Raw genomic sequence first — 14,521 nt, 5'->3', positions numbered from 1 at the left:
TGGCAGTATCATAAATGATGCAGAAAGAAAATGGAAATGCAAGTAGATGTGCAATTGCAAGTAAATTTTGTGCCAAAAATTTCTACTGAAACAATTAAACTTCGGACACGACCTAAACAGTCAAATATCACATTTCTTATAAGAGACATTAAGCAAATAGCAACAAATTTGTAATGATCACATAAAATGCATTTTGGAAATCCAACGGGTACAGGAAAATTTTATAATATGAATGCAGAACACTTTCAGCCATAATTATTAACTGCAATGTGCAGCAGAAGAAGACGTGATCAAAAAACAGTGTAGCAAAAGAAGACAATGCTAAAGTAGAGACACGTGGACCCCCTATCTCTTTAGTGACCCCACCCAGCACACGCACCTACCCGGCACACCTTGCCAAGGCCACAGCCTCAACAACCATCAGACCAATTTAGTTCACCACTTCATGAACTTGAGCATTGTCACTTAAAGTACATGAAGCTCTTTTACTAAAAAAAAAAAAAACCAAACAATTCCTTAATAGAGCATCATAGTTCATGTCATGATCCGCCACTACACAACAAATATAGCATCAGTTGTCCCCAATCATAAATTAAACCGAATAACCATAACAGCAAACCAAACACCCAAAATATGCCAATCTCTTGAAGAAGCTACAAAAGTGTTCACATAGTTTACAATACAGTTTCTTTTTTTTTTTTGATAAGTAAGAGAAATATCATTAAAAAGCGCAAAGCGCAATCAAGTACACAAGCATAGTTTACACTACAGTTTCACCACTCAAAAGATGTTGTTTGTCTAACCCTGTATTGAATTTATACAATTTATAATGGAGATATTAACTTTTTCATTGCTAAGTATCGCATCATCAATGTAAGATTACCATGATGAGTTATACTGTAAGTTGGAAAAAACAAAAAGAAAGATAAGCTTTAGAAACTAATTTGCATTTATAGTAGAAGTAAAAGGGACGAGTCAACATGATCTACACACACCTCCAATGCAATGGCAAGGACGGAGTCTTTGAACTTAACCATCCACGTCCAAAGCTCTTCAAGCCACCTCTCAACTTTACCACGGCGGAGAAACTACAATTTTTCAGAATGAGCATGAGTAGTTGAATTGGGAAAAGTAGGAAAAAATAAAAGGGAATCCAACTAGGAATTGCGTGTGTTTTACCTGCAATGCCAACTCCTCCAGAACACTGCAGAAGAAATTCGTGCCACTAACAATACATTGCTTTGCAACAATGGAGTCGCCATCTCTTACAAGTGCCAATAACACAGACATTAGCACCGAAGAAAGCTCCATTGCTTTCAACCCAACCTCTTCAACCACCCTATCAACCACATCAAATAAGACCAAACCAGAGAGAGAACGAAGAGAAAAGCGATAGAATATAGGGTTTTGGAACTCACTCGACGAGCAGTTTGCGGACGAGGCTTTCGGGGGAGGACTGGAGCTCGACCAAGTAGGGGAAAAGCTCGGCTGCCAAGGACGTCTCTACGGACAATAGAATGTCTCTAGCCTGCTTTAGAGAAGACATCTTCACCGCCAAGTCGCCGTGGTTGTTGGCGGCGGCGAGGAGAGCGAGCGCCTGGTCTCTGGGAGCTCCGGCCATGCCTGACAACCCAAGAATTCACGGTGATTATCCAGTTAGGGTTTCAATTTTGGTTGATTAGGGTTTTGAAAAGGGAGGGAGATAGAAAAATCGAATCAGTATGAGCGATGTGCTTCTCAATTGGGGACCAACTTCATACGAATCATACGATCGCCTCACGTGTGTGGATATAATCGTCCCAGGTAGGAATCGGGTTATAACATGCACGAATTGCTGATTAGGGTTCAATTGAAAAGGAAGGAACGGTGGGTGTGCATCCTCTCCGGTTTGTCTTTACATCTGGACCGTTCATTTATCTTTCGGTAAGTCATAACTCCTAATTTTGTTAGTGTTTATCAGTTGAAAATTGACAATGATTCTGAGTACTAATATTTTTTATTTTAATTTAAAAATATATATATTTTCATTTGATATAAAAATGAAAAGTATATTTTATTTAGGGTTTATATTTAAAAAAAAATTATATTTTAAGAAAAAAAAATTGTGTTTTGAATTATATATTAATAATTTAAAAAAAAAATCATATTTTTATTTTAAAATTTGACCAGTTAATTAACCACATTGCTTCTTCTGGAAACTGATTCTAGTCGATCGATCATGCGATCTCCATTTTTAAATGCTTTAATTTCTTTTGTCCTTAATTGTGTTATTTGACAGTGCCATCGATTCATTACGCCCACCTTGCCACAAACGGAGACCGCTTCTATATAGAGCGAGAGGCCAAGCATATTGGAGAAATCAATAATTAACCTTTTAGAGGAAACAAGGTTGCCTTTATAACCTTTGAATGGGCGAGATTAGCAGAAAACAATATTTGTTTTCCTGGTTCCAACAAAACAATATTTGTTATGATAACATTTGCTGCATGTGTGGAATTAGGTTATTTAAGAGACTTTTTGCAGGGTTCTTGAAAACTCTTGAACAATGAGAACCCATTGAACAATTTTCAAAATCAACGTCTTAAGTTGTAACCATAACCATAAAAGCTTTAAGAAATGATAAAAAGGTGTGGGAAAATCCCAATGTATGCAAATCGTGGCAACAAATGTCTTATACTTTGCCCACAAATATCTATTAAACTATGAGTAATGTTACTTAATATATTGTTATATGATTGACATACCACTGAGATAACATGGCTGTGAAAATCAACCATTAATCTTCTTTTGCAAGTACTAATCTAATGACTAATTTTTAATGTCACATCATCAAATTGTACGACAGTTGTATACTAAATCTAAGCCACATGGCAATAGGGATTAACAGTTTGTCATCAAGTTTACAAGCAAACAACTTTCAAAAAAATGAATGCATTAGATCATGATATAACTAGGAAAAATGACCCACTATATTAAAAACCCATTAAATACAGTAATAAAACTTCGAGGAACCTAGAAACCATAAGCTGGTAGGAAAGTTTCATGGAAACATGTAATGAATCTACAATGTACATCAAAAGTTTCATGAGAAACAAATCCTCCCTTATTTTTATTTTTTATTTTTTTTCAAGATCTTGTAAGTTATGAGCTCTTATTGAGATATCGATGGTGATAAGTTTTTACTTATAACTTATGACTAATTTCATTGAAAGTATATATATAGTTCTTGTGACGGAATCCGCCTTGTGATGGCTCCAAAGTGATGTCATATTAGTGCTAATTCAGTCGGTTATGTTATGTTTTTTCAATAAGTTAATTATGTTATGTTTATTCAATAAACAAGCTTGGCCCAAGCAAGCTAGGTTTAGGTTTTATTATCATCTATTTAAGCTCTTGTTGTAATAGAATAAGGCATCAGATTATTGAATTCAAGCACTATGTTTTTCAGCCTCCTAGAGATGGACTTCTCTTGTCAATGGCAAGACTCCATTGAGTACTCTTTTCGGTTGTTGCTCTATTTCTTTTTGCAAAGTATCCTATTTTCAATTAGCAAGTAGAATTCACATTTAGAATCTTGAGTTTCTGTTACTACGCTGCGTCAATTTGGTATTAGAACACAATGCACACATGGAGTGGCCGAACCTATGGAGAGAGCCGTTACACCCAACAACAACGTGATGATGCTCTATTTAACTTGATTGAAAAGTTTGGTGATTTGTGCGGATCGGTGGATGCCATGTCCAAGAGACTTGATCACTTGTGGGAGACTGCATCCCACAAACCAGAAGGATCCGAGGATCGTGACAAGGATGTGCTGAATGATTCATTTATTAATCAAAAATCATAGAGGCAACCCCAAAAGCAATAATGAAGTTGATGAACTCGAATTTCTTGACCATATTACAAGTGAAAAGTCATTTGCAGGAATAATTTATGTTTAAAACTCTGTTTGTGATATCTTCCAAACATGTATTTATATATATATATATATATATATATATGAGTTTTTGTTATTTCCCATGTCTTTTGCATATATCTTATAGAAATACCGAACTACACGGTACATCCCAGAATCTTAACAGGGTATGTCTTCTCATTTTCCCTATAAAATAATATTGTAAGGTATTCATGGAAGTTTCTGGAGTGTTATTTCATTTTGCATCGATCCGTGTAGCAGTTATCGTAAATACATACTACTTATGGCTAGGCATAATTTCCTATGAGCCTAATTTAAATACAGTTATGTGACTTGACATTTCGTGTGCTATTATTTATCTTAAAAGTAGTGGAAAATAAATGACAAATTTAATCATTTTATTAATGTTTAAAATGTGAAAAACCGACAAATCCGCCTTATATGCCGCAAATTAATTTCAAACCAACATAACGAAAAAGAAAAGTAAAAGGCAAATCTTGATATGACACCTGTCATATTAAAGTTGCCCCCTAGCTATCATTCTCAATTAGGTTAGGATTTCCTATTAAGGAGAAGTCAGTTGTTATTTCTGCATTATTTTTTGTTGCTTACTTGTGTCCCACTCTACCGTGGAATCTCTTTATAGAAACCCACCCACCCACCAACCATAATCTATAAAGATCCTGTGTAAATAATAAATGATATTTTTTACATATCTGTTGTGTGTGTATATATGTTAAATTTATTATTGGATTTGTAGGACGCACAATCATGTTACATATACATTTTTCATACAACTCTCATACATCTATTTTCTAAATCAACAATTAGAAAAATGACATATGAGATATGTAAAAAAGATATACACGTAACATGTCTCGTATGTATATATACATGTATGGGTCCTATATATATGAGACAGGTTACAAGTATATATTTTGTACAAAAGATTAAAATAATTATTTCTCTATATATATCTCTATTTTCTTGCCTTTATTCCAATATATCTTTGTTTTCTTCATTGTCATGGCGGCTGCTATCACCTACTCTACTGCCGACCTCCACTCTCTACTGGGGGTGCAATGGATAAAAAGTAATAAAAATTCTATAATTTATTCCAGATCTTTTTAGTTATGAGCTCTTATTGAGATATCGACCGTGATAAGTTTTTACTTATAACTTATGACTAATTTAATTGAAAGTATTTACATATATAGTTTTTGCTTACAAACTTGATGTGAACATTGTTCTTCCTGAGATACTGTTAGGGATGAGCTATTATTGAGGTATGATATCTTGATTATAAAGATCATTTTCATCATAGAACTATAATTACAAATACTTATCTATACTAATTTCATTACATTTAATCATTTTAAATTGGTCACAAATAATAAATGCAGGAATAAATTATCCACAAACATATCTTTGATCATTTAATGCAATATTTTTTTTTTTTTGGGTATGTTTTCATCTCAATTTACCTTCTTTTTTTCATGCAATAACGAAGCGCTCATGGTAATGATAATGAGATCTTGAAATTCAAGAATCTTATATCAATTGGAGTAGCTGGAGTGTGGCTATGATGATGGATATTGGAGAGAGATGAGCGACTGAAGATCCGACTCTATTCTCGATGATTATATTTAAGTGAACATCCATCTCTAATGGTTTTTTTTTATTTTTTTTCCTCTTCCTTATTTTGTACTTAAAATTTTTTAATTTTTTAATTTTTTGACATTTTACCCCATAAGGAGCATTTTTAAGAGTTCAGTCTAAAAAAGTTACGTACATTGCACATGACTGGCTTTCCGTCAAAAGAGATTAAAAAAATTGGTGGAAAATCTTAGTTAGATACTTTGGGAGGTCAATTGTCACTTTTTGAATATTTGACGTCAACACGAAAAATGGTATATACTTCGGGAGTTAAGTGTATTTTCCCTATAAAAAATATTATATCATTATCTTTCATATCTATAAAGAAAATTAGCTGCTTTTAAGTCATTCATTTTTTGTGGTGTTTTTTGGATGACTTTGCTGTTATGATGGCATATTTATAGTAAATTTGATCCTTTGATTTTACAAGTTATTTAGGAGTGTATTCGAGAAAAAGACAATTTTTTAGTAATTTTTTCTTCTTCATATTTTCAAAATATAGACAAACAGTATGTTTTTAAAAACGCATGATTATAAAGGCTAAATAGTAATTTTAGTAATGCTCATCTCATTTTTAACAATTATATTTTGATCAACTACCTTTTAGAATTGCTATTTATTTAAGCATCACAAAGAGTTAAGCTTTTCTTCGTAACTTTTCCAGTTTTCCTATTTCCATTTCTATTCGCCCTGTTGTTTATATTGTATTTATTTTCAACTCTAACCATTTATCTTTTTATTTATTTATGTTGCGTAAATATTTATATTGGTACGTTTAGAGTACGAGATGTGTTATACACTTTTTTTATATCATTCTCACATCTTCCTATTTTTTAAAATTACTATTTGATATGTGAAGCGTATATGAGAGACTAACATGGACCGTATAAATTCAATGATAATTTTAAAATTTAGAAAAATGAGAGAAGAACATGAAGATGAAATATCAACATAGATTGTACAAATTCAATAATAATTTTAAAAATTAGAAGAATAAGAGAATAATATGAAGAGGAAAGATTAACATGAACCGTACAAATTCAATAATAATTTTAAAAATTAGAAGAATGAGAAAAGAACATAAAAAAAGATGCGAATAATAATATGCTTGTAAAAGCAGCCGTAGATTTGACTCGTCGTTTTACTTAAAAAGAAAAAAAAAAGAAAATGGAAAATTTTCATTCCATTTAATCATATAAAATCTGCCTTATGAAATATATATATATATATATATATATATATATATATATATATATATATAATCTTTTGGTTTTCTTACCACACATACTTCAATAGAAAGTTATTTTGCAGTTTTAGAAAACTTTTTATTTTTTCAGCATAATATCAAGGAAATTATTCCCAAATTTAATAGTTTAAGAAGATTTTTGGATATTTTTTCCTTACATAAATAATAACAATTACATAAAAATACTTTTAAATAAAAAATTAAATAAAAAAATAGAATGAAATAATGACGACGAGATAGGATAGATTTACAACTTTTATACAAATCTAATAATTTTTTTTTTAAAATCAACTATTAAATATGTTATACCTACACGTAGGAAAAGAGATCCAATCAATAGTTTAAAAAGATTTTAAAAAAATTATTAGAATTGTATAGAAATTGTAATTGTATCATATCTTAATTGTGATAGTCTCTATATGTTTTTTTTACATTTTTTTTTTTAATATGAATGACATAATAGTAATTTTATATAATTTTAATTTATTTGAGAAAAAATTATGTCTTAAATTTTAAAATCTTAATATCAATTTTTTTTTTTTTTTTGGAGAAACCAAACGTGGCAGAGCACTTGTCCTTAGTATCGATCTCTGGCTGTTATAATTATTAATTACGGACCAAAAAACTAACGCAGAGAAGAGTAGAGCGATTCCGAGAGATTTGAGCAACATCAAATCTAGGGTTAAGAGAAAGAAATGGAGGGTTGGGACCCGAACACGAAGTCGACGCTGACCCAAATCCCTCTGCTGACGACGAAGGCCGGGCCGAGGGACGGCGCGGCGTGGACGCAGAGGCTGAAGGAGGAGTACAGGGCGCTGATCGCCTACACCCAGATGAACAAGTCCAAGGACAACGACTGGTTTCGGATCTCCGCCGCCAATCCCGAGGGCACGCGCTGGACTGGCAAGTGCTGGTACGTCCACAACCTCCTCAAGTACGAGTTCGACCTCCAGTTCGATATCCCCGTCACCTATCCCTCCACCGCGCCCGAGCTCGAGCTCCCCCAACTCGACGGCAAGACCCAGAAGGTTGCCTTTTCTTTTCTTTTTTTTTTTCTTTTTTTTAACCCCTCCTTTTCCTTTTTATTTTTTCGTCGATTAATTAAATTAATTGGTTGTTTTGTTTCAGATGTATAGAGGGGGGAAGATCTGCTTGACCGTGCATTTCAAGCCGCTTTGGGCAAAAAACTGGTACTACTTAATATTGTACCTTTTATTTTCAAATTCAAAATTTAATTCCAATCGTTCGTTGAATTAGTATGATGTGAACCATAATTTAAACTTTACTCCCTCCTTTTTTCTTAAAAAAAAAATAAAAAATCTTCAATTACTTTACATGTTTAGATTTATTATTATTAGAATGTTGATCAAATGATTAAAATGTCCTTTCCTATCTAAACAACTTATAATTTATCACGATGTCATGCCCTAAGTTTGAAACTTGTCATCTCATTATACTTCCCATAATCTCATTAAAGTTAACTGTTTCACATGTGACATTCCACTTCCATTCAAATAATTTAATCATGGTGTCAGAAAATATGCTAATGTTCATAGTTTTCATGATTTTCCTTTTATTTCGAATATTTATAAAAGAAGAAGAAGAAAATATGGTCATGATTCCTGAGTTCAATCTTTGTCTTCACATTATACTTCCCAAATCCCATTGAAGTTAAATATATCACGTGTTGTATTGTATCCACTTCCACTCGTTGAGGGAAGTTTAGGCATACGCATGAGGGAGAGTATATTAGAATATTGGTTAAGTGATTAAATTTATCATTTTCTATCTGCGTAGGCAACAACCAGTAATTTATCAATTATCTGGGGAAGAAGGCTTTTAGAACTAGTACATTTTCGTTTTAAGATAAATTTGCTGAACATTATTATTTTAAGAATAATATTGTTAAGGGTTTTGTTCCTGGAAATTTGCTTCCCAATTTTTAAGATGGAGCTTTGTATTTCAATTTGGAGCAGCAATGAATTGTATATTAACATGGTGACAGTGGTTTTAATTAGGATTTTTTCTTTTCTTAACCCACTCTGTATTTGATAGTGGACTTGTTGTAGACTGATAGATTTGTTGATCTTGCCTTTTGTTTTGCAGTCCTAGGTTTGGTATAGCACATGCACTCTGCTTAGGGCTTGCGCCATGGCTTGCTGCAGAGGTCCCCATTCTTGTGGATTCTGGTATGATTAAGCACAAAGATGATGCAACCTCATCAAGTGAAACTTAGTTATTTCGCCCTATGTTGAGATTGTAGACCTAAACATCGTTTTCAAAAGTTCTTGCAGCTTATTCAAGGAAAATAACTGTTGAGGTATAAAAGTGCCATTAACAGGTGTACAATTATTACCCTGCTATTACAATCTATTAGATCAGATACATACCCTCAAATTTTCTTGCATTGAGCTCTTGGTTCCAAAATGCATATGCATTATTACTTTCTGTCAACATTGTATTTACTTTCTGGTTACATTACAACCTAAGATGTTCAATTAGGCACAGTGATCTCTACCTTACTCTGCATTACATCTGTAGTATCCTTGTTGATACATTGTTTGAAGCTGTAAATTGGATAAAATTTGGATCATTATGGGATCAAATTCCAAATTTTGTGTTTCTAAAGTTTATTCAACGTGAGTGCTTTTCCTTCTCTATACTTGATCCTTTACTACAACTCGGCCGATTTGTTACTTTTTTAGAGCTCTTCCACATCTTCAAGCATTCCATGTATATAAGCTGTGCACTTTCTGGTTTGTATACCTGCATTTTAAACTATTCCCACTTGGCCAAAGTTTCCAAGATTGGAGATGCGTCTGCCACGAATCTTTGTTAGATCTACTAATAGACTCTTCCTGTCAAGGGTCTCTTGTAGATATTATGGCAGTTGGCCAATCTTGTAGTGTTTAAACTCTGACGAACAGTTGGAGTATAATTGAAAAAGTGAGTTTGATAAAACTTTTTAGAATGTGCTATTTGTTTTTTTGGTTGAATAAGTGTTCTGATGTAAATAAAGGTGAACATAGTTTGGAGTGTTTTGTGTGTAGAGTTGTTTGTTAACAAGCAGAAAAGTTTTCTAAAAAAGCGGAGTCAAACAAGGCTGCTTATTTGTTTTCCTTGGTTTTATATTTCAGTTTTAGCCATGTGCATACATATCATGCTATGCAGTAGCAGCAGTATAATGTGATTCATCGATATGAAAAAAAGAGAAATCATATTCAATCATTAGGTAATGATATACAGCTCGATAACTATAGATAGAGGGGGATACTTGTTTTTCATGTACTCCCAATTTGTAGTACATGAACAAGACGTACTGATGTGGAGGCAATCTTGAAGATTTATAGAGCCAACATGATATTCACTAATAGTTTCCAAAACAGATCCTTAGAAAATTCTATTTTCTGGAGGTGCTTTTTGTTATTTTACATATTTGACCAAAGTTAATAGTTGCTTGTTCTTTCGAGGATTTCATCTTAACCATAGTTTGAATGTTAGTTATAGAGTGCAAAAAAGGACATAATATAAACGGATTTAAGATTTGTTTTGTGTGATGAAAAATGTTTGGGGTATTATAGGCTTTGTTTGGCAAATGTTGGTACAGAACAGAGTAGTGGGTTGTTAATTTTAAAAGTAGTAAAAAGTAATGATGCGATATAAAGTAAAAAGAATTTGTATAAAAAAGTGAAAAAGTTTTGTATTGAAGTAAATTTTTTTATCTGAATAATAATAAAAAATTATTGATATGATATAAAAAGTGAAAAAAGTGGGAATATTTTGAAGTAGATTGTTATTGAAAAATGTGAAAAACTGAGAAAAATAATGGGAATAGTGTGCTCCACTATTGTGTAATGGTATGTTGTTTGTCAAACATACCCATAATTTAATTTCTTGTGACAATTCATATTTTATGCATCAGTTTGTAAATATGGTAAGCGTTGTCAAGTGATAGTTTACATTTTAATTGGATGATATGATAAGTGTTACATATCACATCAATTTATAAAAAACTTATAATAAAAATTGAAATATCAAACATGGATAAACATGGATGCGCTCCTTAAGTGTGCCGAGAAAACAAACTAATGCATACAATTATCCAAAAGTTACTTATCAAAAAAAAAAAAATTATCTGAAAGTTCCATATTGGATAACAATGTAACATGTTCTATAACAATGGCACATGATTCTGCATGGCCGTTGGAGCTATGGAGAGCGACTTCCATGGGTTTCCACGGCTACAGAGGGTCTTTACTGTTGTGACAAAACTAATTTTAATGATAGAATAGAAAATAACAGAATCATACAAGACACTAAGATTTAAGTGGATCGGCTTAACAACATACATTCATTGGCGGAGATGATTCGGAGAATATTCACTAACAAAAGATTGAGTAGAGAGAAAAATCACTCAAATCCAAAAGTTTCAATACACTCAAATTTCATTCTCACTCAAAAGAAAATTATACAAAAGAGATAATAACAAAAGAGAGTTTTCTCTAAATTCTCTAAGTGTTGCGCCGTATCACAAATGTGAGAAATATTGGGATTGAGAAATCTCACAAAAACTCTATGTTTAACGCTCTCACAGGTATCTCTCCTTTATAGATATCGTAGTTTCTGCTTCTCTTGCTCTTCTTTTATAAATGACCGAACAATGTTAAATCTTAAAAACTTTACATTGAAGTAAAATCTTAAAATTTAACTAAGAATGACACATGATTCTGCATGGCCGTTGGAGCTATGGAGAGCGACTTCCATGGGTTTCCACGGCTACAGAGGGTCTTCATTGTTGTGACAAAACTAATTTTAATAGTAGAATAGAAAATAATAGAATCACACAAGACACTAAAATTTAAGTGGATCGGCTTAACAAACATACATTCATTGGCGGAGATGATTCGGAGAATATTCACTAACAAAAGATTGAGTAGAGAGAAAAATCACTCAAATCTAAAAGTTTCAATACACCCAAATTTCACTCTCACTCAAAAGAAAATTATACAAAAGAGATAATAACAAAAGAGAGTTTTCTCTAAATTCTCAAAGTGTTGCGCCGCATCACAAATGTGAGAAATATTGGGATTGAGAAATCTCACAAAAACTCTATGTTTAACGCTCTCACAGGTATCTCTCCTTTATAGATATCGTAGTTTCTGCTTCTCTTGCTCTTTTTTTATAAATGACCGAACAATGTTAAATCTTATAAACTTTACAGTGAAGTAAAATCTTAAAATTTAACTAAGAAGCAAACTTCACCGAGAAGTAAAACAAGGAGAGACAAAATGTGTAGCCAAAGAAACCAATGAGGCCCACGTTTGAGAAATGCAAGTTATAACACGACATCCACCACCGTAGAGGGACCGTCATGGATGTGGGCTTACATGGAAGTCGTTTCATGGTCATGGAGGCATGGGCCAACTCCATGGCTATGGACTCCGGCAATGCAGGTACGTGTGTGTGGAGAGGTTTTTATATTTTATTTTACTAGCATTTTTTTTTCCTGAAAGTATAATTGGTATTTTAGAAATATTCAGTTACAAAAAATTGATAGAACATTAATTGAAGAATCTATTTTTAAATTCTTCATTAATAAGGATATATTTGATTTTTTTTTTAAGGATATATTTGATTTAAAAAAAAATTCAGATAACATTTTAATAGTGAGTAAAAGCACATGTGTGAATTTGATATTTGTTGCACTCAAATGGTGGCACGCCATCCAACTTAGTGAGACTCCTAGAAGGTCTTCTTAGTGAGATTCCGAGGTGTCTTTATTTTTTTCTTCTCATTTTTCTACATCCAGCAAGCAGGGTGCCCCATGCATGCATGAACATTAGGCTTCAATGGCATTGTTTGAATGAAATTGTGTGCCTCATCCAACAGTCCAGCCCGACAGAGAAGATGAGTCTTGCATATGTAATGGTCAATCCTTGGTATAATGTTGGAATCTGAACTCATGGCATAATTAAACCAGTGTTTTCCTTCTGTGACGTGTCCTGAATGACTGCAAGCTAGCAGATAAGAGACCAATGAAAGTCACACCGTCTTGGCTTTAAACCCATTTCTAGAAAGTTCTTGAACAGTCCAAGTGCTTCCGCACCACGCCCATGGATACCATAACCAAATATAATTGCACTCCATGAGATGATATCCCACGTATCCATCCGATCAAAAAATCGCCTAGCAATACTGATCTTCCCACGTACACTTTGAGTACATATCTAAGCGCATTGCAAACAGAGGTCTCAGTCACAAAGCCATGAACAAGCGAGTAACCATGGCAGCAGGCCCCATGTTGGAGAGCATCCAAATGTGAACAAAGAACCCAAGTGCATGCATCATCTATAGCCCCACACTTAGCATACATTGAAAGTAGGGTATTACATACCATTGTGTCTAACTCTAACCCTTATTTGATTGTATAACAATGTAAACGTCTCCCTCTGCCAAAATCAATTAGCCTTGCGCAAGCTCGAAGTATGACTACAAGAGTTATTGGGGTTGTTATCACAGTTTTGAGCACCATCTCATCATCTAATGACATACATCATACGCTCCAATCATGGCACTACAACAAACCTCATTCTTGACATCCATCATGTCAAATATTCTCCTCGCATAAGATATGCAAAGACATTTACCATACATATCCAAAAGCCGGGTTTCAAGCACCACATCGTTACAAAAACTTCTCCTTACAGAGTAGGCATGCATACAGCCTTCCCTTGGCTCAATGCATTTGCTTGCCCAACCGTGGGAAGAACAACTACTATCGTTGAAGAGTTTGGAGTTGTTCCCGCTTTCTGCATTTCGACTACCAACTGTATTGTGTCATCATAGAGTCCATCAAGCGAGAACTCAGCAATCATAGAATTCCATGCTACAACATCTCTATGCGGCATACTATAGAACACCTTTCGTGCATCACCTAAATATCTCCGAACTTTGCATTGGGCATGGAAATTGGTCAATAATCCTCGACTATTGCTAAATCTGCAGAGACGTCTTGCTCCCCATATCATCTTCTTTTTGGGTGCGCCAATGCTATAATACCTTTACCAACCGTTTTTCAAAATTTTCTTTTGAGAGCTCCAAAAGTATATACCACACAATTCGGGTTCGGGGCGAGCATGTTGGGCCTAATTGTTGATCTTTACTTTTTTTTCTTTTTTTGGGAAGGAATTGTTGATCTTTACTTAACAATATAGAGTAGCCGTTATTTTTATTGCTACTAATCTTTTCTTCTTATAATGTTAGGCCATATAACTTATGACATGCTTGAAGCTTTTATTAGATACACTTTTTTTTTAAAAAAACTTTTTGAAAAATATGTGTATTTAATAAAAGCCCCAAACTCATGGATTGAGCTTTTCTGCTTCTGTATTATTAAGTTGCCCAAATTTTTAAAAAAATTCGGGTAGCCTATTAATGGAGAATTCTCGCCCCCAAACTCAATAGTTGTAGGTTTTTGTGTTTAATAACGTCGCAATGTATTATATTACATTATTATTGAAAAACTCCTAAATACGTCAATCTCTCTAATAAATAGTATTAGAGTCGATAGTGATGTGCATAATGGTGAAATAATAATGGTTTCTTGTACTGTTGGAATCGGAATGGTACGCATGCATGTATAGAGATGTTATATTATAGCGTCACTAAAAGGAGTTCCAAGATATCAATCTCCTTAACACATT

The 14,521-nt window shown here is 33.4% G+C and overlaps 2 protein-coding genes and 1 pseudogene across 2 annotated transcripts in view; 1 reads left to right on the top strand and 2 right to left on the bottom strand.

Moving 5' to 3' along the window:
* The window catches only part of LOC133865510 (uncharacterized), a 32,346-nt gene extending 30,473 nt beyond the window's left edge, over positions 1-1,873 (bottom strand). Inside the window, exons 1-3 of the mRNA XM_062301934.1 lie at positions 1,419-1,873; positions 1,180-1,339; positions 996-1,088 (exon numbers count right to left, since the gene is read on the bottom strand). Coding sequence (XP_062157918.1) covers positions 996-1,088; positions 1,180-1,339; positions 1,419-1,621 — 456 coding nt within the window. The 5' untranslated portion in view covers positions 1,622-1,873. The remainder of the gene's footprint in view (positions 1-995; positions 1,089-1,179; positions 1,340-1,418) is intronic.
* A 5,551-nt stretch (positions 1,874-7,424) lies between these two features.
* Positions 7,425-9,215, top strand: LOC133866430 (ubiquitin-fold modifier-conjugating enzyme 1). Its single transcript, XM_062302956.1, has 3 exons — positions 7,425-7,846; positions 7,947-8,008; positions 8,925-9,215. The coding sequence occupies exons 1-3, from the start codon at positions 7,514-7,516 to the stop codon at positions 9,052-9,054; spliced, it is 525 nt and encodes a 174-aa protein (XP_062158940.1). The 5' UTR covers positions 7,425-7,513; the 3' UTR covers positions 9,055-9,215.
* A 3,620-nt stretch (positions 9,216-12,835) lies between these two features.
* LOC133866291 (pentatricopeptide repeat-containing protein At3g16610-like) lies at positions 12,836-14,001 on the bottom strand (annotated as a pseudogene).
* Positions 14,002-14,521: the final 520 nt, after the last annotated feature.

The sequence above is a fragment of the Alnus glutinosa genome, chromosome 4 (genome assembly GCF_958979055.1).
Source record: "Alnus glutinosa chromosome 4, dhAlnGlut1.1, whole genome shotgun sequence".
NCBI classification, from domain to species: Eukaryota; Viridiplantae; Streptophyta; class Magnoliopsida; order Fagales; family Betulaceae; genus Alnus; species Alnus glutinosa.
This window is presented reverse-complemented; position numbering and strand designations above follow the sequence as displayed.